The sequence below is a fragment of the Plasmodium brasilianum genome, chromosome 9 (assembly GCF_023973825.1).
Source record: "Plasmodium brasilianum strain Bolivian I chromosome 9, whole genome shotgun sequence".
Classification (NCBI taxonomy): Eukaryota; Apicomplexa; class Aconoidasida; order Haemosporida; family Plasmodiidae; genus Plasmodium; species Plasmodium brasilianum.
In genome coordinates this window covers 1,845,776-1,868,938 of record NC_090122.1, presented here as the reverse complement: position 1 = coordinate 1,868,938, position 23,163 = coordinate 1,845,776, and the positions used below count along the sequence as shown (strand labels likewise).

Genomic DNA, 23,163 nt, shown 5'->3' with positions numbered 1-23,163 from the left:
GCGTTGTCTGCTTTGATTGTTGCTTTAACATATTGATATGCAACATCCACAAAAAAAAAAAAAAAAAAAAAAAAAGGAAAAAAATAAAAGCAAAAAAGAAGTATCCTTTGCATATGTTTACTAAACAGTTTTATGGATATACCAAAAAAAAAAAAAGACCAAATTATATTAAAGCTTCTTTCCTGATAATACTATCTCATGTATGAAGAAGAATAAATTAAGGACAAGTAAAAAGACAACTATATCATATGCTTTTAAACCCATGTAAAAAAACTATATCTTATAATCATTTTTTAAGTAATTACGAAGTATATATGCATACTTGAGTTACTTCATTTACAATTTAAATGTAGGCATACACATATGTGTATATGTATATATACGCATGCTCCCATATAGAATAGCTGACAATTTTTTGCATCTTTTAAAATATTTTTAAGTTTATATTTTGTTCATCTTATCCACCATAATGTGTAACGCATATTTCACATTCTTATAGTAGTGTGTTCATTCATTTTTTTTTTTTTTTTTCTATTTTAACACATATGTACTGTTTACTGCAAAAATACTCACCATTGTACTGTAGTAACTACATTCCTCCGTAGATCAGCATAATTTAGCTTATTATAATTTATATGATGATCGAATGAAGATTGTTCTATATGATAAAAAAAAAAAAAAGAAAAAGAAAAAACCATCACTGCTCTATTATTCATAAGATTAAGTATTTTTTTTTTTTTTTTTCATTTATGCCGTTACCACAGAGTGCATATATGCTTTTCCATTGATATCATAGAAAATATTTTGATTCTTCATATTATTATTAACAAGAGGGTTATTACGTAAATTAGCATAATTATTATTAATTATATTTTGCATTTTTGTGTTATTCATTTGAACTGTATTATTTATTTTACTAAAATTAGGATCAAGTATACCTTGAGCTTCAGGGATATTAATAGGTGAATCACTCCCTTCATTATTGTTATTCACAAGTCTGTTTAGTAATATATTGTTCTTATTATCGCTATAATTGTTATCATTACTTGCAAATTTCGTGTAAAATATATTATTCTTAAAATGTTCATTATGTAGGTTACCCGTACTGAAGGCTTTACTATAATAGTACGTTCCACCTGAACCGTTACCGTTCACTAGGCTAGGGTTAATAACTAAATTAGGATCATTATTATTGCCGTTAATAATATTACGGCTAATATTATTACTGATAATATTATTACTGCTAATATTTTTTCCGTTCATATATTCACTATTAATATTATTATCATTATTGCTAGTCCTATTATAATTGAATATAATGCTCCTAGTTGCCGGTTCAGGCGCCGTCGACGTCGGATTAATCGCGTTGCCGTATATAGAACGTTTATTCATCAGATGGTAACTGGGGGGCATTTGATAAATCATACTATTATTCGTATTAGTAGTACTAGTAAGTGGAGGAACACTTACATTTTGATTCCTATTGATATCGTCATAATATACGTTATTATGATATCCTTTTCTTAATTCACTATCACTTGAAATTCTAAATGCAGGGTTAGTAAATTTTATTTGTTCTCTTTCATTTGAATTAATACATGTAAATACATTTCCGTTTCCATTAAAACAGATTGGATTTCCTCTTTCTTCACTTAGACATGTACCATTTGGATATGCATTAGTAGTCACAGGAATGCCACTACCAACGGGTGTACTGCTATTGTGTGCAGTGGCTATATCGGAGGCGTTACTATTATTTTTTCTGATGCATACGCTGCTATACCCACTGTTGCCATTACTGTTAGCGCTACTACTATTACTACCGTTACCGTCAATGTTATCACTGCTGTTCCTATTACCATTACTAACACTGTTATTAATATTTTCATGTATGCAGTTTATTTCACCACTGTTTAAGGTATTAAATATTTCTCTGTTATCCCTTACGCAAAAATACGATTTGTCTACAATATTACTAGTATTGTATATGTTTTTTATAGGCTCTTCATTATGTACACTATTTTTTATATCATTTACCATATTAAAACTTGAGGGTGTACAATCCATTTTTTTTGTCGTGTCCTCATGAGCATTTTCATTTTTTATACTATTAGTTAAGTAGTAGTTTAGCTCATTCTTCATGTAATCATTTGCCTCTTTTAAACCTAAGACACTGTTAAGCGGTTTTCTTGGTATATTTTTATCCTCACCTATATTAAAACAATTCATTGGGCAATATTCTGAACTCATTTCCCTTTTTACTGCATCTCCTTCAGTTTGAATTTTAATATGGCTCTCACTTTTACCTACATTTGCACTAACATTTGCATTCCCCTCATCTCCTGCCACGTTATACATTGCACAGTTATAATTGTCTGTTCTTTTTCCGTTATTATCGGCCTTATTGTCTGTTAAATAACTAATCACCTGACCTTTGCATGCGTTTTGTATTCCTTGGCTCATCTGACCATTTACCGAATTAAATATTATGGAATTGCTACAATTTGTACCTTTTCCTTTTTCTTCTTCTTTTAGTACTATACTATTGCTTGCTTTATTTTGATCAAATTTATTCATTGTCTTACTCAAATTTAAGCTCTTATTAAATGAATACTTATCATTCACTTCATCCTTTTCAGATAATATATTTTCATTAAAAGAATTAATTGTTAATTTTTTCTCATTGCTCATAGCCTTACAGGTATGTATATTACTGTGATAATTGTTCATATTTTTTGATTTACTTTTTTTTTCACTCCACTTTTTGTCTGACTCAGATGAAAGTTTTGTATGTGCATTACGCAAGTTATTGTTGTCATAGTTTTCCATTTCTTTATTATATCCTGATATACTATTTTTAAAATTTTTATTTTCTCTACTATTAGAATATCGTATTTCTTCGACACTTTTAGAATCTGAGCTACATTTTGATCTAATTTTTTTTTTTTTTTCAAATGCTTTATTCACTGTTGATGTAAGACTTCCATTTGTATTATGACAATTTAAATATTCACTTGAACTATTCATAATATTTCCTCTAGATATATGATCACTTGTATTGACGTTGGAACTTTTGCATTTTTCTGAATCGGAATAGTTATTATAGTGTAACGCATGGATAATTTTTTGTCCCTTTCCTCTTCTATGATTATTCATATTTCCTTTATTTTTAATTTTAAACGAGTTATTATTATGCGAATCCGTCAATCTTTTTTCTTTATCCCCATTTATTTGTGAAGAAGCACCTCTATTAATACATTCGTAGTTATCATTATAATTATCACTGTAATTATCCATATCGTCATATCTATCGGTATTATCGTGATTTCCCCTCTCTGTATTATCATGTTGAGGAGTAAATGAATTTATGCATTTTTTGATAGAGTACTTATTTCTTCGATAAGATAGATCTGTGTTTGTTCCTCCATCAAATAGACCTTCTTTGTGATACACCAATCCGCTTCCCTTTTTTGTGTTCATGTTGTTTCCAAGTTTATCTTTACTTTCCCATTTATTATTATATGATATACTCTTTTGTTTACGTGATTTAAGGCTATTTTCAGATTGCCTTTTGAGATATATATCTTTTGCACTTTTGCAAAAGTCCTCATTACTTCCCTCCGTTTGTTCATTGTCACAATTCGCACTAGTAGATGACAAACTGTTTTTCCTACATATTAATGTTCTATAATCATCAGTGCTTAATTTTGTGCATCCTATATGTAAATTTTTACTATTCATATTTATATAGCTTCTACTATAATTTTGCACATCTATGTTACTGCTGAGAGGGCGTTCAACACTGTCTGTGTGGTGGCTTCCTACTAGTTGACCATCCATGAGTTTTCCCGAATTTCTTCTTTTTAGCGAATCTGTTTGTAAAATTTTTTCATCTGCCTCAAAAAGTCCACTATTTATAGTGTTATAATTATCTGCACAAATGTGTTTTTTCTCATCCGTATTTATTTGCGCGTTCCTTTTCCCCTTTGAGGATATTTTTGATCGATCAGTTTCTGTATCTGGAAATATGTGCTCTTCCCTTAAATTGCTGCTAACCTTTCGACAAATTGATTCACTACTTTTTCTTTTCTCTCTGTGTAAGAAAACATTATCAATGTTCTTACTATTATATATATGCATACTTAAGTTACCATTTTTCGAATTTTTTTCTACGTTTTCGTAATTTGTTGGGTGAGAACTTAATGACCGGTTAATGCTTTTTATATATTCACGATCTTTTTCTACACTGCTATTTTTTTGCTCACGAAAATATCTATTTTCCTCATTCGTACTAATATATAATTCACGTTTTACACCCCTTATGGGCTCGTTTATTATTCTTGATTTTGTTGATGATTCCTTTTTATCATGGCTGCTACCAGTAGATGTTGCAATTTTATATCTTAACTGTTCATCGGTTGTATCATATTTTTTTTTTTTCTTAAATTTGAAAAACTTGTTATTATTCTTACCCATATCATCATGCTCATCATATAAGATGTATGATAATTTTGACCTGTTCATTTTTTTTACGCTTAGATCATTTTCCTCTTTACTTGTGCAGTTAATCCTATAAATATCATTTGTGCTTTTTTCATGCGCATTTTGGCTAATGATATTTTCCCTATTTTTAGAAAGTTCGTTTTTTCGATTATGAAATTCAGATGAGTAATAATGATCCATATTGTTGCCTTCTTTAGAATGAATACTACTAGAATGTACTTTTTCCTTAGGATTATAATTTTCATTAACATACGAACAAGTAAAAATATTTTTTTTCCCAAATTCTTTTTTCTCTTCTTTATCACCATTACTATTATCGCTAATTATTATCGTTGGTTTTTTTAAAATCACAGTAGGCACATTTATATCACTTAATTTTTCATTCAAGTTGTATGTGTTGCTATCGCAATTTCGTGAAGTGCTAAAATGAAAATCTTGTTTATGCGAATTACAAGGACTTATATTTTTCTCATACAATGATCTATTTCTACTATGGTTAGAACTGTAAGAATTGTTATATTGTAGAAACTCTCTTTTTTTTCTTTCATTTTTATATTTGGCTTCTTCATTATTATTCATATCATTAGCATATTTTGTTGTTCCATAACCCTTGGACTTACTTGAACATTTTGTACTTTTTCCTTTGTAGTCATTTCCATATGTATGATTCCTTTCCTTTCGATAAAGCCTTCTTTCATTAGAATGATATTTACTGTCATTTTCACTTCTTACCCCTGCAGAATCGTAAATATTGTTTTTTGTGTAATATCTTTCTTCGTGATTAACTAAATCGGGGATTCTTCTCTTAAGCTCAGTGGAGTTCCCCCGTTTATCGCTTCTACCACGATTACTGCTTCTGACACTTACACCTCTTCTAACACTTGTACCACTTCTATGTTCATTATATAAAACATTTTTGGGTGGTTCCCCATGTTTATCTCCATTCGAATGCTTTACCATTTCTCTACCATTCCTTAATAAGTTATTACACTCCCCCTCGCAAACAAAGCCTTCTAACGCTCCCCTCTTCTTTTTCCTTTGTGCTCTAATAAATTTATTGCTCGATAGTATATATGATAATTTATCATCTTTTGATTTTGATTTTAAATTATTGCTCATACTGTTGTTACTGTCCGAGTTATGGTGGCAACATTTTGTGCTCTCTTTTTTATATGCCCCCCCATTTTTATGTACACATCTAGAAAATCCATCTTGCGTAGAATACAATTTATCCAATTTTGAATCCACATTACATATACTTTTCTCACCTTCACTGGAATAACATCTCATCCTTTGATTTGATTGTCTTTCCGTTTCATGTACTTTATTGGAATATGAATTATGCTCTAACTCAACATCATCCAAATTAGATCTATATTTTCCTAACATACTTTTTTTTTTCATGTGTATGGATGAATTTTTTCCATGATATATACTTCTCGTACTAGGAATATTGCACATTTTCATTTTATCTCTTTGTTCATCTTTTACTACAACTGGATATCTTCCCACTGCATACAATGTGCTATTTCCTCCTTTCGATGATCTATTAGTGTAGCTATATGAGTTCTTTATTTCTCTTTTTTTTTCTTGATGCGAAAAATTTCCTCGTAATAGTCTTATATCACATAGCTGATTTTTAGTATAGCCATCTATACAACCGTAGGTATCAGTTTCACATATTTTGCTTATGCTTGTAGAAGTTCTACCTATAGTAGGTTCCCTCAGCACTTTGTCCATATCTATAATCTTCTCCTTTCCTAAAAATTCTTCGTTCCGTATAATTTTTTCTCTCATCCTTCCTTCTCTTCCTCCTTTATCTATACTTCCTTGTGAATGCTCATTCTCACCTGCAAGAACGGAGCTACTTCCATTTTGTGAACACTGCATATCGTATTTATCATAACAATTTTCCGCTGATAGTTTGTTATGACATTCATTGATAGTACTGTTTAACTGCCTCGCTTTTCTGGACGATATGAATTGTTTGTCTTCCTTTTTTTTGTTTTTTCTTTTTTCGAACATGTTAGAAGTAGGATGATAGCTATTAATACTTTTACTACCCTCAACCATTTTGTCAGAATATTTTGAATGCCCATCACTTAAATTATAGTTTTGCTCTTCATTAACTGCGTTAAAACAGTAGCCGTAGTCACTTCTACACCTTTTGCCTATTCGTTTTTTATTTACATTATCATCCATGGAAGGTGAAATACGTTTCAAAGGGCATTTAGAGTAATATTTATAGTTTCCTTCGAATTTATTTCTTTTACTTATGCGTTTATTTGCTCTCCCGCTATTTAAGCAACATCTGCTGCTGCTGTCTTTATTGTGGTAGTAACTTTCATTAACTCTTCCTTTTTCATTATTGTTCGTATCAGTTTCATACATATTTGGAATATCCAGCCTATTTAATCTATTTGGTAATGCTCTCTTAGATATACATCTCGTCATTTGGCTACTGATTTTAGTATTATTATTATTACTTGGGGCATCAGCCACATTGCACAGTTTAGCTTTCATTCCATTTTGTTCATCCTGTATTTGTAGTATTGTATTAGAACATATTTCCTTTGGTTTTTCGCTAGTTAAATTTTTTAAATTTCTTTTAATTTTATTTAAGTTTAGAGTTTCTTCTTCCTTCAGTTTATCACAACGAAAACGATATAAAGGATCGAGTAACACATGTTCTCCATCCCCCTTATAACATTGTACTATTTTGAACTTTTCCATATTATCTTTATGTGAATATAATTCATTATTCTTCGAATTATATTTTTTTTCGTTATTGTAAAAGGTATCTTTTCTAAACTTTAGTCTTCCACTTTTTATACATGCTTCTTTACATCTTAACCCTTTCTTATCGCATGAGCTCTTGCTATCTGAGCGAATAGTAATTGTTTTTAAGTTTTGATATTTACATTTTCTTGTAAAAGAGCCATCATTAATAAGGGGAATCATACAATTATTATGTATTCTCTTTTTACCATCTACTATATGTACGTCCTCCTCTATGCAATTTTTACTAGTGCCCCTCGAGTCTACATATTTTACAATTTTATAATCCATCGGGATCAGCGCGTCTTGACGGCAGTCACTGTTACTGTTACTTCTACTGCTACTTCTTATTCTGCTATTGTGAAGGGATCCTACTTGTTTTTCCTTTTTCCCCTCTTCATGTGCTTCCATTTCATTGGCATGCATTTTCCCTTCTGCATATCTGATCGTTTTATTGTCATTTACATCGTGCAAGCTTTTATAGTTACGTTGGTCCAAAAAAATGCCAGAGTTATTCGATTTGCCATATTTATTATCTTCTATTTGTATGTATGAAGTGCCGTTCCCCACAATTTTTAAATATTTTCCGTTGTCATTACTTTCATTTTCATGTTGTTCACAAGGATGAGATTCATTTCTCTGTATTTTCTTCCCATCAATTTTTTTTAAGAATCCTTTTTTACCATCGCAATAATATATCTTGTTATAATTATCAAATGTAGTTGGAAAAGCTGATCTTCTCCTTTCCATGTAAACCCCAATATTTTTATTTTCACTCATCCTATCGCCCAGTGGACTATTGTTACCATTACTATAACTACTACTATTACTATTACTATAATTTTGCGGATTACGAATCGACCGCTTCTCAATAATATCATGGTTAAGCACTGACAGTCCATAGTTTGCTGGGTGTATTCCCCCATATGCCATTTTGACGTCTCTTTTTTTCCTGTTCCTGCACTTTCTACATCTGTGCTCATTATTAGATATATTGTAACAGTGTGTACTTGGGAATATACAGTCATTTCCATCATCTTTTTCCCCCACTCTACTATTAGTGTTATGTGTATGAAGAAATATTTCTCTTCCATCTATGCCTTTGTTCATATTTATTGATATCCCATTAATAGAGCTTAGTGGAAAAAGCGCTTCACCATTTTCGTAATTCTCACAATTGTTGTGAATTCCTCTCTTCATGTTACTCCACTTATTGCATATTTTTAGAGGAGCAGATAGACTAGCTCTAAATTTGCTTCTTTTATTTTTCTCTTCAAATCTTTTATTACGATTACTTAAATTTTGATCGCAAGTAAATAGAGTAGCCTCTTTATCACAATTGGCTTCCTCTGATCCTTTATGAGAACATGTTTCATCCTTATCGTTGTTTTTACTTCGATTTCTGCTTTGTCTTCCTCTCCTATTTATATGTAAACAAATTTTGCTTGTTTTCCTGTTCATATTGTTGTGACTTGAGCAGTTGGGTTCATTGTTCATTTTTTCGATTTCCTCGTTTCTTTGTCTATTTTCCCCCTCATATTTTCTTCCTTTCTGACCCTCGTTTTTTACTTTACTCAGGGGATTGCACCCAGGGACTACGCGAACTGATCTCACATATCCAGGAGGCGTTTTATGATTGTTACTACTTCGATACGGCCTTCTATTTGTCTTGTTACTGTAATGATACATGTCGAAATAAGGAGAGGGAAGTATGCTATTTTTGCACTCTTCATTTTTCGTAACATTGAATTTCCCAGTAGCTATATTTTTATGTAACCCAAAAAAATTTGCTGGTGTACCATAAGGAGTAGATTGATTAGTATAAATGCCATTATTTGTAAATCTTTGAGATGGACTTATGTTTGATATTTTTATAATAGCTTTTTTTTGTTGTTGTTGTAGCTTACTCATTTCATTGTTATTATTGTAGTTGTGTAGACTTTTAAATCTTAGAAGTGGTCTTAAATTTATACCATTGAAATCACTACTATGTAAGGTTTCATTTGGTGTTCTACGTCTATAAAATACATTGTTAGTTGGTTCAACGTTCAAATATTCGTTGAGCATAAATGAAGACTTACATTTAGACATACACTTAGACGCACATTTACATTTAGATTTAATTAGAGTCTTACAATCATTTTGTTCTATATTATTATTATTATTCAATAGCTGTCTTTTATATATATCCTCTATTTTCTTAACAAGATTACAAATGAAAGAATTATTTGTTTTTCTTTTACATTTTTCTTTTTTGCAATTTTGAGTATTTGCGTTTTTATTTATTCTTATATTTATTCTATTGTTCTCAATTACCTTTTCAAATTTTGGTGTATTACACTCTTCTGAAAATGTATCTTCATTATTTTCACTGTTCTTATACCCCTCCTTGTAATTAGAATTGTAATCAGTAGAATTACAATCACTCAATGTAGCATTATATTCATTCGTTTCATCGCTCATAAGGTTTTTTTCTATTTTTTTCATTATAAGTAGTAGGTAAGTTTTATCCAGGAATATCCTATGTTTTTAGTTCACCCACCACTACTACTAAGATTCGACGTCGCCTTTTTTTTATTCGTTATTTTAATTTTTCCTTTTATTCTTGTTTTATACGCCTATTTTTCTCTCATAGAACAAAGGGAAAGTGGAGTTAAAGAACGAGGCAGAAGAAGTAGGTAGCATAAGAAATAGGTAGTAGACGAAATAGGTGAGTACTTGTAAAAAAATTAATGACTAACAGTTATATACTTAACAGCTTGAAACGCTGAGACGCATAATTATAGGCCGTTTACACGTGTTACTTTTGTACATACATATATACGCACATATACATGTACAAAACGAAATATGACTACGGGAAAATTATAGCGAATTGTTTTCCCCTTACAGTATAAAATTAAATAGAACACATAAAGGAATATATAAAAAAAAATTAAATCAATATAATTACTTCATCTGAAGTTGAGAAAAAAAAAAAAAAATTATTCCTTTATCTTTTTTTTTTTTTGGAATAAAATAAAAGCAGCGAAAATTTTAATAAGATGGTGAGACAGGCTCGCAGAACAAAGCAGACAATGTAAAATAATTTACAACAATTAAGATAATTTAAAATAAGGGAAAATAATTAAGAATAAGGGAAAATAATTAAGAATAAGGGAAAATAATTGAAAATATGGGAAAATAATTGAAAATATGGGAAAATAATTGAAAATATGGGAAAATAATTGAAAATATGGGAAAATAATTGAAAATATGGAAAAATAATTGAAAATATGGGAATATAATTTACAACAATGGAGATAAAATACTATAACGTAAAACAATTTACAACATTTTATGATATATATATTTTGTTTCTTCGTCTTCCTCTTTTTTACATTTATATACATAATATTAACAAATATGTACAAGCATTTCCTAATCCTCTCTAAAATTATTTAGGGCTCTATATGTACATAAAAACTCAGGCCCAAAAGGCTCAAGCTCTCGTCCCTTTTGTATGTCCACAAAAAATTTTAGTAAAAAGCCCTTACAAGTTTACATTAAAATATACAAAAAGTGGCCATGTTCAAATGATTGAGTATAAACGATGGTCTAAATTGGTAAGTATTATTTGTTTTTTTGTTATCTTGTTATTTTGTTCCTTTTATCTTTTCTTTTCTTTTCTTTCCTTTTTTTTTTTTCTTCTTTGATAACATGTATAACACGATAAGTTTGCACTTACCAACAAAAAAAAAAAATAAACAATAAAATAAATGTTTTTGGAACATTTGAATTAAGTAAAGAATTTTATATACAGTGAAACTAAAAACTCGGTTTTAAAATAGTTCCAAAGTATTTTATCTATTTTTTATTTTATATTAGGTGTATTTTTCATTCATTTTAAGTTTATTTTTCATTCATTTTATGTATATTTTTCGTTCATTTTATGTATATTTTTCGTTCATTTTATGTGTATTTTTCATTCATTTTATGTGTATTTTTCATTCATTTTATGTATATTTTTAATATAATTTATGTTAATTTTTCATATATTATGTGTATTTTTCATATATTTTATGTTTATTTTTTTTTTTAATTTTCCCATTATCATTACAATAAATTTCTCATAAAATGCTGCAGTATTCTGCAGCGTCATAAAGTGAAATATAGGATCAAATATAGTAGCTCTTTTTTTTTTTTTTTTTTTGGTATTATTCTCAGAAAGAATTCTCTAAATATATAATTAAGCTTAACTGTAATATCTCCAGATAATTGTAAATATGAGAAGGTTATAATTAGCTACTCTTTTATTATTACCGTAATTTTTACATTTATCTAACTGAACAATCTGTTTTATTCCTTACCTTGTTTTTAGTCTAACTTCATATGTAGGGTATTTATTTATTTACTGTAGTTAGCGCTCACATGTGTATAATTCTCCACGCAGGTGTATACATATATACATCCATATATATACGCATATGGATTACATATGTGGTCATATATGTGTATATATTAAAATTGATTTATGGATCTGTAATGCTACATTCCTTATGCATAAAATTATGCTTATGATAACACTTCAGAAGAGTTATTATTATTTTTTTTTTAATATAACCCAGTATATTAACTAATAATAAAAATACAAATATTTAAAAATAAAAAATAAAAAATAAAAAAAATTCATCAAAATGTAGAACATTTAACGTAACAGCAATTTAATTTTTAAGTGCTATGCGGAAAATTTTTTGCGTAAATGGGTTTGAAGTGCGTACTTACGTATATTTCTATCGGTACACATATATATATATATACATCATAACACACATATATATAATGCATATATATATATATGTATTCACGTATGTACAAATGCCCAAGACAAACTTACATACCTTTTATATTCATGTTTCTTATTATATTAATGACTATCATAAAAATATGCATCATATTCCTTTTCCAAATAATCTTTGTCGTACTTGTTCTTATCTTGTGCTTCATAATGCTGGCTTCTTTTATTTCGTGCTTCCATGTACTGATTATTATTAGTATGACCTAATTTATGCTGAAACGTATTACAACCATATTTTTTATGTTCATTATAACTAGTATTTTTTAAGTAATCCTTCTGTTTTTCACTGATAGAAGCAGAAGATCTCTTACATATTTCTTCTTCCGAGATCCCTTCATCTGGGTAATTATTATAATTTTCATTTAAACTGGTATTGCGGTTTATTTGAGGATAATTTTGAGTTAAGTTGTATTCACTATTTGTGTATTCATTGTTTGCCCCCTCACTGTTTATATTTTCACTATTTTCATTCTCATTATTTATAATGTTTATACGTTCGTTGCATATACTCTCACTGTTTACTCTTCCACTGCTTACTCTTTCACTCTTTGCTGCATCCTTATTTATATAATCCCCTCCGGACATGTTACAGTATTCTGTGCTATCCTTGGGAATGCAAGCAGCGCAATATTTTTTATTCTTTAAATGTATGCCTTTACAATTTACAGCAGTTTTAATTTTCGGAATCTGATTATCTTCTTCATACCTAATAAATACGTCACGTTCGTTAATTTGCTCATTAGGTCCCATTTCGTCGTAACGTTTGATTCTGTTAATCAGCGATGATTCACTTTGACTACTTAATGAAGATATGCTATATGAAATGTTGTTATTATGCATATTTCTTCCTTCTTTGTGTATCATCCTATAGTATGATGAAGTGGGGTTACATATTTTTTCATTCAAGCGTTCTTCCTCTTTCTTGTTTTTATTTTCCTTATTGAACTTTTTAGTTAATTCTTTTGAATTTTTGTTACGAAGTGAACATTTATCTCCTTCGCTTGAAGTGGACCCGGCTTCTAACGATTTGGTTTCTAACAACTCCGTTTCTAACGACTCTGCTTCTAACGACTCTGCTTCTAACGACTCTGCTTCTAATGCCTCTGCTTCTAACGACTCTGCTTCTAACGACTCTGCTTCTAATGCCTCTGCTTCTAACGACTCTGCTTCTAACGACTCTGCTTCTAATGCCTCTGCTTCTAACGACTCTGCTTCTAGCGACTGTACTGAATGATTCGCTTCGCTTGGACAACTCCAAAATTTGTTGACAGCGGGTGAGGTTCTTTTTCCATTGCTCTTTGTGCGTAGACTACCATCGATATGGGATTCATTGCCCAACATTTTCTTATATTTTTGAAAGTTTTTAGGTGTTTCTTCATATTTATTAGAACAGTATTTTTCTCTATTAATATCGTATATAATATTATTCAACCGTGGATTCACGATCATGTTTTTATTCTTATTTTTCATTTTTTTTTTGTATATGTGATCGCTTGACAGTGCGTGTGTTTGCTTCGCTCGGCATTTAAAGAGTATATCTTTGGACTCAGATTCGTGCCTCCCAAAATAATGAGGATCCTTGTCATTATTATTATTATCACTATCACTACCTCTACCGCTATCACTACCCCTACCGCTATCACTACCTCTAACACTAGAACTATAATGATAGTTACAATTTCTGTTATCATTACTGCAATTATTACTGCTGTTATTATTGCAATTACTGTTGTGGCTCCCTCTTAATTTCTTCGATATCTTAGCGAGGAATCCGGAAGAATTACGTAAATTCGACCCTTGTGCATCTGATAGGAGTTTTACCTGTCCCATACTTAACCCTCGCCTTCCTTCAGGTTTTTCCTCATATCGACGCCTACTATAATCACTAGTAACATAAGGGATTCTGGATAGTTTAATTACAGCACGGGGTACTTTACTCTGTCTTTGTTTTTCTTTTTTATATGATTGTATAAAACCTGTTATAGGTCTCAAATTTAATTTTTGAAAGTCACTTACAGCATTACTCTTAATTTTAAGCGAATTTTTACTCTTAAAAATATTATTGTTAGTTACGGGCACGTACAGATATTCATTTGGTAGAAATTTTGTAAAATACTTGTTAGTTGATGTAGTTAATGATCTATTTTTACAATTATTTCTATTTTTGTAATATTTTTCTTTAATATTTTCTTTACATTTTTCAATATTAGAAAGTAGCTTAAACTTCTCCCCGAAATCCCACCACCCTAATTTAATATTATAATTATTTGTGTCATAGTTAATACATGGGATGAGAGTTTCCTTAGGTCCACTAATGGTAGTCTTTACTCTAATCATTTCAACGTTTTTGTTACTGTTTCGTCTATCGTTATTACTCATGCTGTTGTTATTACTGCGTCTATCATTATTACTGCGTCTATCATTATTACTGCATCTATCGTTATTACTGTGTATATCGCTATTACCGGTCTTGTTATTACTGCAGCTAATTTTATTTTTTTTTTCCAAAATTTCCTTTTCTATGGAACTTTGAATTGACCTGGCATTATTTCCCCTGTTTATGAGTTCATGACCATCCATATAACCAGTGTTGCAGTATTCATAATGGAGCTTTTTTTTCCCCTCTCCTTTTTCATTATAATTTCTGTTTTTATAGCTCACGTTTATATTGCCATTCCGCTTTATCTGTGCTACATGGTTGTTTCCTGTCTTCTCAACATTTTCATAACTACCATTCGACCAGGGAACAAAATACGGATGAACATATTTTGGCTCTGAATTATCAAAATTATTATATCTCCTTAATGAGTATTCAAAAGGTATCTGTTCCTTTTGATACCTCTTATGAGATATTCCTTTTCCTTGCCATTTATTATCTTTTGATTCATTCATTTGTTTGTTTATCATATTAAGGGATATGCGAACATCAGCGTTAGGATTTTCCTCTAGGGGGACTTTTACAGCTCTCTTTGTTCTTTCCTGCACGTTCTCTGTTCCTTCTCCCCTTATTTCCACTGAACTTACTCTACGGATGCAATTCCCCTTGCGACTTATATTTGAGTCTTTTTTTTTTTTACAAGAATTATTAATTTTACTCTTGAAAGTTCTGTCAGCACGCCTCAGTGCCCTTTTCTCTATTCTGTCAGTTCTATCACGCACATGGAAAGGTATATCCAGTCCTATCTTAAAATTATTTGTATCTTCAGCACTTTCTTCATTCGCTAATATATTTTGATTCTTATATGTAATGAAATGAAAACCATTGGATGAAACCCCTGATAGCGAATTGGCACTGATATTGTCTTTATCAACCTTTTTATGATTGTTTCCCCTATTTACACTCCTATGTTTGGCCCTAACAAATTTATCATAAAAATTATATGAAGTGTTACTTGTTCTTCCACTTTGTCCTTCTTCATATATGGGAGCGTTCAATAGGTTCTTACTAACACTTGTAATCCTTTTATTTATATTATTATTTTGTTTACTATTATTGCGTGTGTTAACTAACGTGCTCGATCGACTGCCAGTGCAAGTCCTATATGTACCCCTGCTACTTACACACCTCGAATGAATGTCAGAATTTAAAATATCTTCACTAGCTTCACTGCTTTTGAGGTGCTCCAAAATAGTTGCTTCCTCTTCTTTAGTATGTAAATTTTTTAGATGTAACATACAACAATTATCAGCAGTTTCTTTTCTGTTATTTATTTTGTGTATGAAATTTTCGGAGGTATTAAAAGTCTCTTCCCGAGTTGCAGCTAATAAAATTTTTTTTTTTTCCTTTTGTTTATTAATAATATGTGCACTACTGTTATTTATAGTACTGTTCTCTTCTTTTCCTTCTAATGTATTATGTTCACGTGAATAGGCTTCATCTATTTCTTTCTCGTTGCGTTTTATATAACTATCTTGTGATGTAATATTATGGGCAATTTTTTTTCTTTTCAGAATTATGTCCGAACTGTTTATATTTTTTTCATTTAAATCAATTTCATCTAGTTTTGCTTTGGAAAATATGGACGCAAATGATTTTACATTTCCACAGCTGATGGGTGAATTATTTTTATTTTCATTATTGTTAATATTTTTATTATTATAGTTATTATTTTTATTATTATCGTTATTATTTTTATTATTATTGTTATTATTTTTATTGTTATCAATATCATTATCACTCTCATTATTATTTTTTTTATTTTTATTTTTACTTTTATTTTGTGTTTTAAAATTTTCAGACAAGTCTGAAAAAATGATGGAATTTTGTGTCCTCTTATTTTCGTCACCTATATTATAATTAGCGTTGCACTTATATTTGCTTTTAAAATTTGAGTTGACATAAAATTGTCCACAATTCTTTTGTGCATATGTATATATATTTTTTTTTTTTTTTTTTTTTTTTTTTTTTTCATTATAACTGTTACTACTCCTATCACGGAATGGCTGTGCGCTATTTTTTTTATGACTCGCTGGTAACATCCTTTCAAAAAAATATTCCACATTTGTTTCTATTTCATTTTCCGCATTTAAATTGTCATTTTTTTTTGCCAATCTGTTTTTGTCTAAATTGTACGGATAACCTTTGCACACATTTTTGCTGCTATCTTTTATACCATGTTCGCCATTCAAGTAGTAGGAAGTAGAAGTATCTGTGTGCCCCTTTTTTTCACATTTTTTTATTTTAAGCATATGGTTTTTCCTAATGCACAAGCTTAACATTCTTTCTTTTAAAGGGTCTATTTTTAAAAGTTCACTCGTTATCTTTTTAAGTTTATTTTGTTTCTTTTCCTCTAAATATTTTATTTTTAAAATCATGCTTCTCACCATAGCAAACTCCCTTTCCCTGTTATTATATTTCTTTATCGAATTGCTCATAAAAGCATGTAATTTTTCTTTTTTACGTCGAATTTCAGTCAATTTCTCTTTCTCCTCTTTTACAGCCTTTTTTAGAATTCTCTCCTTGAATTTTATTTTACGAAATATGTCCTTTTTATACCTTCCTATGTTTTCATCCTCTTTACAAAGTAAAAAAAAATTATCGTCATCTTTTTCACTCTTGTATATATACTCACTTTTACAATCATCAGTTGAATATAAATGCATATTTCTGTTAAGGGAAGTTCTCTCACTTTTCATTCCTCTCTTGTCATTATATTTAGTTGTTTCTTCTTTTGTTATTATACGCTCTATATTATGAACTGCCTTAGTTTCTTTTCTACCTTTTATTATTTCCTTGTCAGTGTAAGGGGGAACCATATTTTCTTCAACAAAATATGAAGCATGAGTAGGGCCTAGTAAGCAACTATTTCTTTGAATTATATTTTTATTAATTGCATTAAAACTGTCCCTGCATGATAAGTCATTTTTTTTTTTTCCATCTCGAATATGTGCACTTTCATAATTTTTACAACTGCTAATTTTCCTAGAACAGTTCTCACCTTCAACCATATTTGAAAATTCGACGGGTGTACACACTTCTTTATAACAATGTGTAGATAATATATTTTCTTTTCTTTTCTTTCCAATTAGTAGCTTTTTCGAGGAATATTTATTCTTTGATGATGTAGAAGTCCCTGTACTATAACATTTGTCAAATAATGAATAATTATTTTGAATTTCTTTTTTTATAAAATTTCCGCGTATTTCATCAAACTGATTGGCGCATCTATTTTCATAAACAGGAAGTTTAACATTATTGTCAATAACTGTCCTATTAGTAGTGGCACAACTACAACAGTCACTGTTATTATTCTGATCCATATCCTTATAACAGATATTTGGATAACATTTTTCATCTTCAAAAGATATAGCACAATTTGGTAAATCTGTTACATAGCTGCGGGTGTTACACTCCCTCGTTTCATCCTTTGAATCGTTTAAGCTACAAATTTCATTAATCGCTCCTCTGTTCTGAATTTTTTTTTTTTTTTTTTTAAAAAGGTGCGTTCACATTTGGGACATGTACTCCTACCCCCTATGCATTCATCACAATCGATTTTATCTTCATCAAAAATGAGAACATATTTTTCTTTCTCCTTTTTTACTTCATAATTTCCATCTTTGTCAAATGTATCTTTTAAATTTTTTGAAACCTTTCTTTTTATATTTATATCGTTCCTTGTTCTTTCCATATCTATAGTATTATTTCCCTTCATTGTTTTTTTCTCATCCCCTTTTTCATCTTCCTTAATCTCAACATTAATATTTCTCTTTCCGAGTTCTTGATATCTAGATATATTCTCAGAACAATCATTATGTTTCCTTAGCTTCTCATTTGGTGTAATTTTGTTCAACCCAGTGGTTATATGTTTATTATTATAATTATCGTGTACCTTTTTTTTTAATTGTTTTATTTCTCCCCTATTTACGTGTTCATAATTTTTTGTAATAATTTCGTGTAATAATAAAAACTTATCTGTTTGATCACTCCTATTATTATACAGGAAATTATTGTATTCGTTTAAAATACCCTTTGCAAATTTTATCTTCCTCAAAAGTTCTAAGTCGTCCCTATCTTCTTTATGCCTTTTTTTCAACAATGCTATATTATTTTTTATTAATTTCTTAATATTATTATGATAAAATTGTATACTATCATCAATTTCTTCTGTTATAATTTTGTTGCTGTCAAGCTCGCAGCTATCACAACATGGAAATGAATAATTTGAGTTAGAGTCACTGGTAGTTCCCTTATTTATGCCCTTTTTCCTATGAATGCATTCTTTCGTTTTCCCCCTTTCCTCTTCCTTTTCCTCATCCAATGTTTTGTCGAGTTCTTCTAAAAGTATTGTGCTACCACTTGCCCTACCTAGTACATAATTGCTCCTAATTTCCTCTACAACTTGGCCAATAGAATCGTCGTTTATTTTACTTGAAGAATTTTTATTTTTTGACGAAAATGAAAACACACTTTCAGGGGAGTTGTACATGTAGGTGTCTTCCCTATTATCTGCCTCTTCCTTATCATCTGCTTCTTCCTTATCATCTACTTCTTCCTTATCATCTGCTTCTTCCTCAGATTTATTCAAATATTTTCCCTTTCTGATTACACCATTGTTAGCACTACCACTCATTGCGCGAAAAAAATCGTGACTAGTGAGGGATAATCCTCCCTTTTCAGATTCACCCTCCTTTGTAATATTGGCACATTCGCATTTAATACAATTTTTACAAGCTACAGCCTCTTCCATTGTATTCATTTCCTCTCTACGTCTCTCTTCTTTCACAATTTCTACATCTACCTCTACATCTTCTACTTCTACTTCTACTTCCTTGTCCTCCAATTCCTCTTCCTTTTTATTGCATAGAATCAAATCCAGTGAACTCTTACTAATCTTAGCGCCTCCGTTCATTCCTTTTCCACCTTCACATGTAACGCAATCACCTTTTTGAAAAAAAAAAAGACGCTTTTTATTCTCTTCTTCATTCTGATAACTACTAATAAAAAGAGAAGAGCTTCCTTTGTTGTCGCTATTTTCTTTTCGGTCTTCAAGTAATTCGTTAGTAATCCAATTTGAATTGTCAGTTTTCTTTTTTGATTTATTGTCCTTAAAATAATCATCATTACTAAGCATAGTTTCACTCACAGAGGAGTAGTTTCTTCTATAATTTTCCTTGGAGGCATTGAACGAATTATGTACATAGTACATGTGTGACGATGGCTCGACTGATTTATAAATTTCATCCTTCTCTTTTCCATCTGAAATGCAAGAAGTTAAGCAGCTTTTTGAATTCATAATGTCCTTGTATCCATTCGTATTTTCCTCTAATTTATTATCTTTATAACTATTTAGAGATAAATGTGAAATGTAATCTTCTTTGTTTTTCTCTCCATTTTTTATACCTATGTCTTCACCATCGAATTTGTATGCACTAGATGAGCAACGACTTTTTTCCCTATCGCAAACATTAATCAAAATGCAATTTTTTTTTTCATTCGATGGGTGTATTTTGTTTCTTTCACTTGGAAGTAATTTCTTCTTTAATTTATTAACATCCCTTTTTTTTTCTTTTTCATATTGCTCCTCCATGTAATCCTTTGATTGTTCTACTTGCTTCGCACTCCTTTTTCCCCTCTGCTTCTTTATCACTCGCTTTTCCCTTTCATTTTCACCTCTTATAATTTCATTCTGATACTCGCTCCTCTCTCTCTCTATAAGAACCCTTTTACATTTACCACTGTTTTTTTTTTCCTCATCTCCTAAGCATTTTTCCACTTGATCGAATATGATATTTGCTCTGTTGTCCACTTTCTTCTTTCCTTTTTTTAAATCTAAATCTAATGAAGAAATGCTTTTCAAAAGTTCTCTATTTTTTTTAATGTTATTTAGAAATTTTGCTACGCTACGAGCGCTATCAGAGCTACCATCTTTTTCATCAGAACAGCTAGCTGATTTCTGCGAACAAACCATACCCAGAGTATTAGTGAAAACAAACTTTTTCCCACTCTTTTTATTACTTATATAGCTGTTAACAAAATCCTTCTTCCCCGTCATAGTGTCATTGAACACATGTTCACATTTTAAATCGTTCTTCCATACGTTAATATTTTTATCAAAAATTTTTTTTTCTCTCTCTTTCTCTTTTTCGTTCTCTATTTTCTTCTCTTTCTCTTTTTTTTTCTCTTTCCCTTTTTCGTTCTCTATTTTCTTCTCTTTCTCTTTTTTTTTCTCTTTCCCTTTTTCGTTCTCTATTTTTTTGTCTTTCCCTTTTTCTTCCTCTTTCTCCTTCCTATTGTTTTCTCTTAATGCATTCTTTAAGCAGAAGGGATTTATATTGTGATCATCAATTTTTGAAAATACATGTACTGATTTCCCCTCGTCTTGAAGAAACAAATTCATCGCACATTTTAGCAAGTTCTCATTTGTACTATCAAAAATTTTATCGAGCTTTTTACTCTCTCTGTGCATATTTTCCTCCTTACATTTTTCATTTTTATTTCTTCTTGATTTATTATTTTCCAACGAATGTTTATATCTAGTTTGTAAAACATCGTCATATTTAACATTATTACTTTCTTCCTCACTATATATATGATTATATTCATGATTCTTTATAATCTTTTTATCATACTTTCCTGTGTAATACTTATTCGTTGCATACCGGTTGAAAGAGTATATATCACTTCTTTTATCCTTACTAAACAAGTTTACGTTTAAATGAACCTTGTCATCACACTGTATGTCGCTTTTTATATTCATGTGCACAAGCTTTTCTTCAACTTTATCTTGAGTATCCTGTACATGTACATGTATTTTGTATTTTCCTGTCTCCTCTTCTTGCATATACTTCTTTGACACATCATCAATACTAATTTTTTTGATATCTCCAAATTTGTTACTATTTCTTTTTGCTTGTGTCTTTGTTTTATTCATGCTTAAGTATTTTCTTTCTACATTTGGAGGTAGGCCTCTATTACTATCTATATCTGTGGAAAAGCTTCTAGTTATTTGATTACAACAGTCTGATCCAGACATACTTCTACAAAGATTAAGGATATTATTTATATTATTTTCAGTAGATCCGTAATGTGACTCCCTTAGTTCAGAACTACATATTATGGAAGATTTTAAAATTGCTAAAATATTCATTATATTTGCATTTCTACAATTCATATCTTTATCGAATAATTTAAACTTGCTGTAATAATTTAATAAACATTTAAACATATAGACATTTTCCTCTATTTTATAAAACTCACTTTTTGAATATTTCATCGCACCATTTAATTTAAGGAAATATTCTGACTCGTTCAGGTATTTTAAATAGGCATAAATAAATTTATTAACATTATTATATCTACTAATATTACTGGATATATATAAAAAGTTCAATTCAAAAGAAAAGAAATCCAAGGTAGAAATACACTCAGGAGACATACTTTGCTTCCATAAATAATTTTGTAAATATTTAACTATGGCTGACTTCGTTTTGTTATGATGAAAACAGGTGTTTATGTTGTTACTATTGCAATGCATTTTTTCTTTTACTCTTAAGAAAAATTCAAAAAAGTTGTACAAAAAATTGCTTCTAAACGAATCGGCATTCTTAACATTGTTAACACTAACTATGATTATTGAACCATTTTTTATATTCCCTTCATCCTTTTGACACTCCTTCCTCGATTGTACGTCGAATGCGAATATTTTGTAGGTTACTCCGCGGAATTTTCCCTTTTTTCTCTCCTTTGCTTCATTCGTTTGTTTCGCTTCGCTCGTTTCGCTCGTCTCATTTGTCTTACTCCTACCCTTTTTCCTACTTTTCATCCCCCTTCTGCTATCTCTATATAGCAATTCAAACACATGCTTAATATTCTTATGATTTAAATATATTTTTTTAACCTCATCCTCATTCCAAACACAGCTATTTCTACTTTTAGTATAACCCTTTTTGAACTTGTCCATTTTTTTGGTTTTTATAAAATCATCCAAGTTTTGAGGTGCCAGAATTGTATTCCATTCTTCTTTTATACACTCCTCCTTTTCATTAGTGCTGCTACTGTTGTTCCGTAATAGCTCGTTCTTTTTATTACCAGCAATGTCTAAATTCAAACTCATGTAGTTTAATATTTTACCTTTATTAGTGATTACCTTACCATAATTTTTTTGATCATAAATCGTTCCATACCTATCAACATCAACCATATAATTTTCAAGTAAGATATATTTTTTGAGTTTATCCGTAACCCTATTTTTTATTATTTCAAAATAGCTAAACATAATAACATATTTATAATCCACCTTCTTACAATATACTAAATCATTAATAATATAAAAAGCAATTCCTAAGGATGTATTACCTCCTAATGTTAACATATCCGAATCATTTTCATCATTATTTATTATAATAAGTAAGCTACTCACACCCGCAGATATATTCTTTACTCGTTTGTTAAATATATCATTATAAATTTTCAAATTTGATACATTTTCGTGGTAAATCTTGCTTACAACTTTTTCTTTCCTCAAGTAATGTTTTTCCTGTTCTCTGTTTTTGTCTAATTTCGATTCTGGTAAAAAACGCCCATAGCATTTTATTTTTTTCAT

At 29.9% G+C, this 23,163-nt stretch overlaps 2 protein-coding genes across 2 annotated transcripts; both read right to left on the bottom strand.

Moving 5' to 3' along the window:
- Positions 1-747: 747 nt before the first annotated feature.
- Positions 748-9,768, bottom strand: MKS88_003006 (uncharacterized protein; the record flags this gene model as incomplete). Its single annotated transcript, XM_067216060.1, has 1 exon — positions 748-9,768. One exon carries the CDS (start codon positions 9,766-9,768, stop codon positions 748-750), a length of 9,021 nt encoding a protein of 3,006 aa, XP_067073578.1.
- A 2,419-nt stretch (positions 9,769-12,187) lies between these two features.
- MKS88_003005 (uncharacterized protein) lies at positions 12,188-23,163 on the bottom strand (the record flags this gene model as incomplete). Its single annotated transcript, XM_067216059.1, has 2 exons — positions 12,188-18,028; positions 18,163-23,163. 2 exons carry the CDS (start codon positions 23,161-23,163, stop codon positions 12,188-12,190), a joined length of 10,842 nt encoding a protein of 3,613 aa, XP_067073577.1.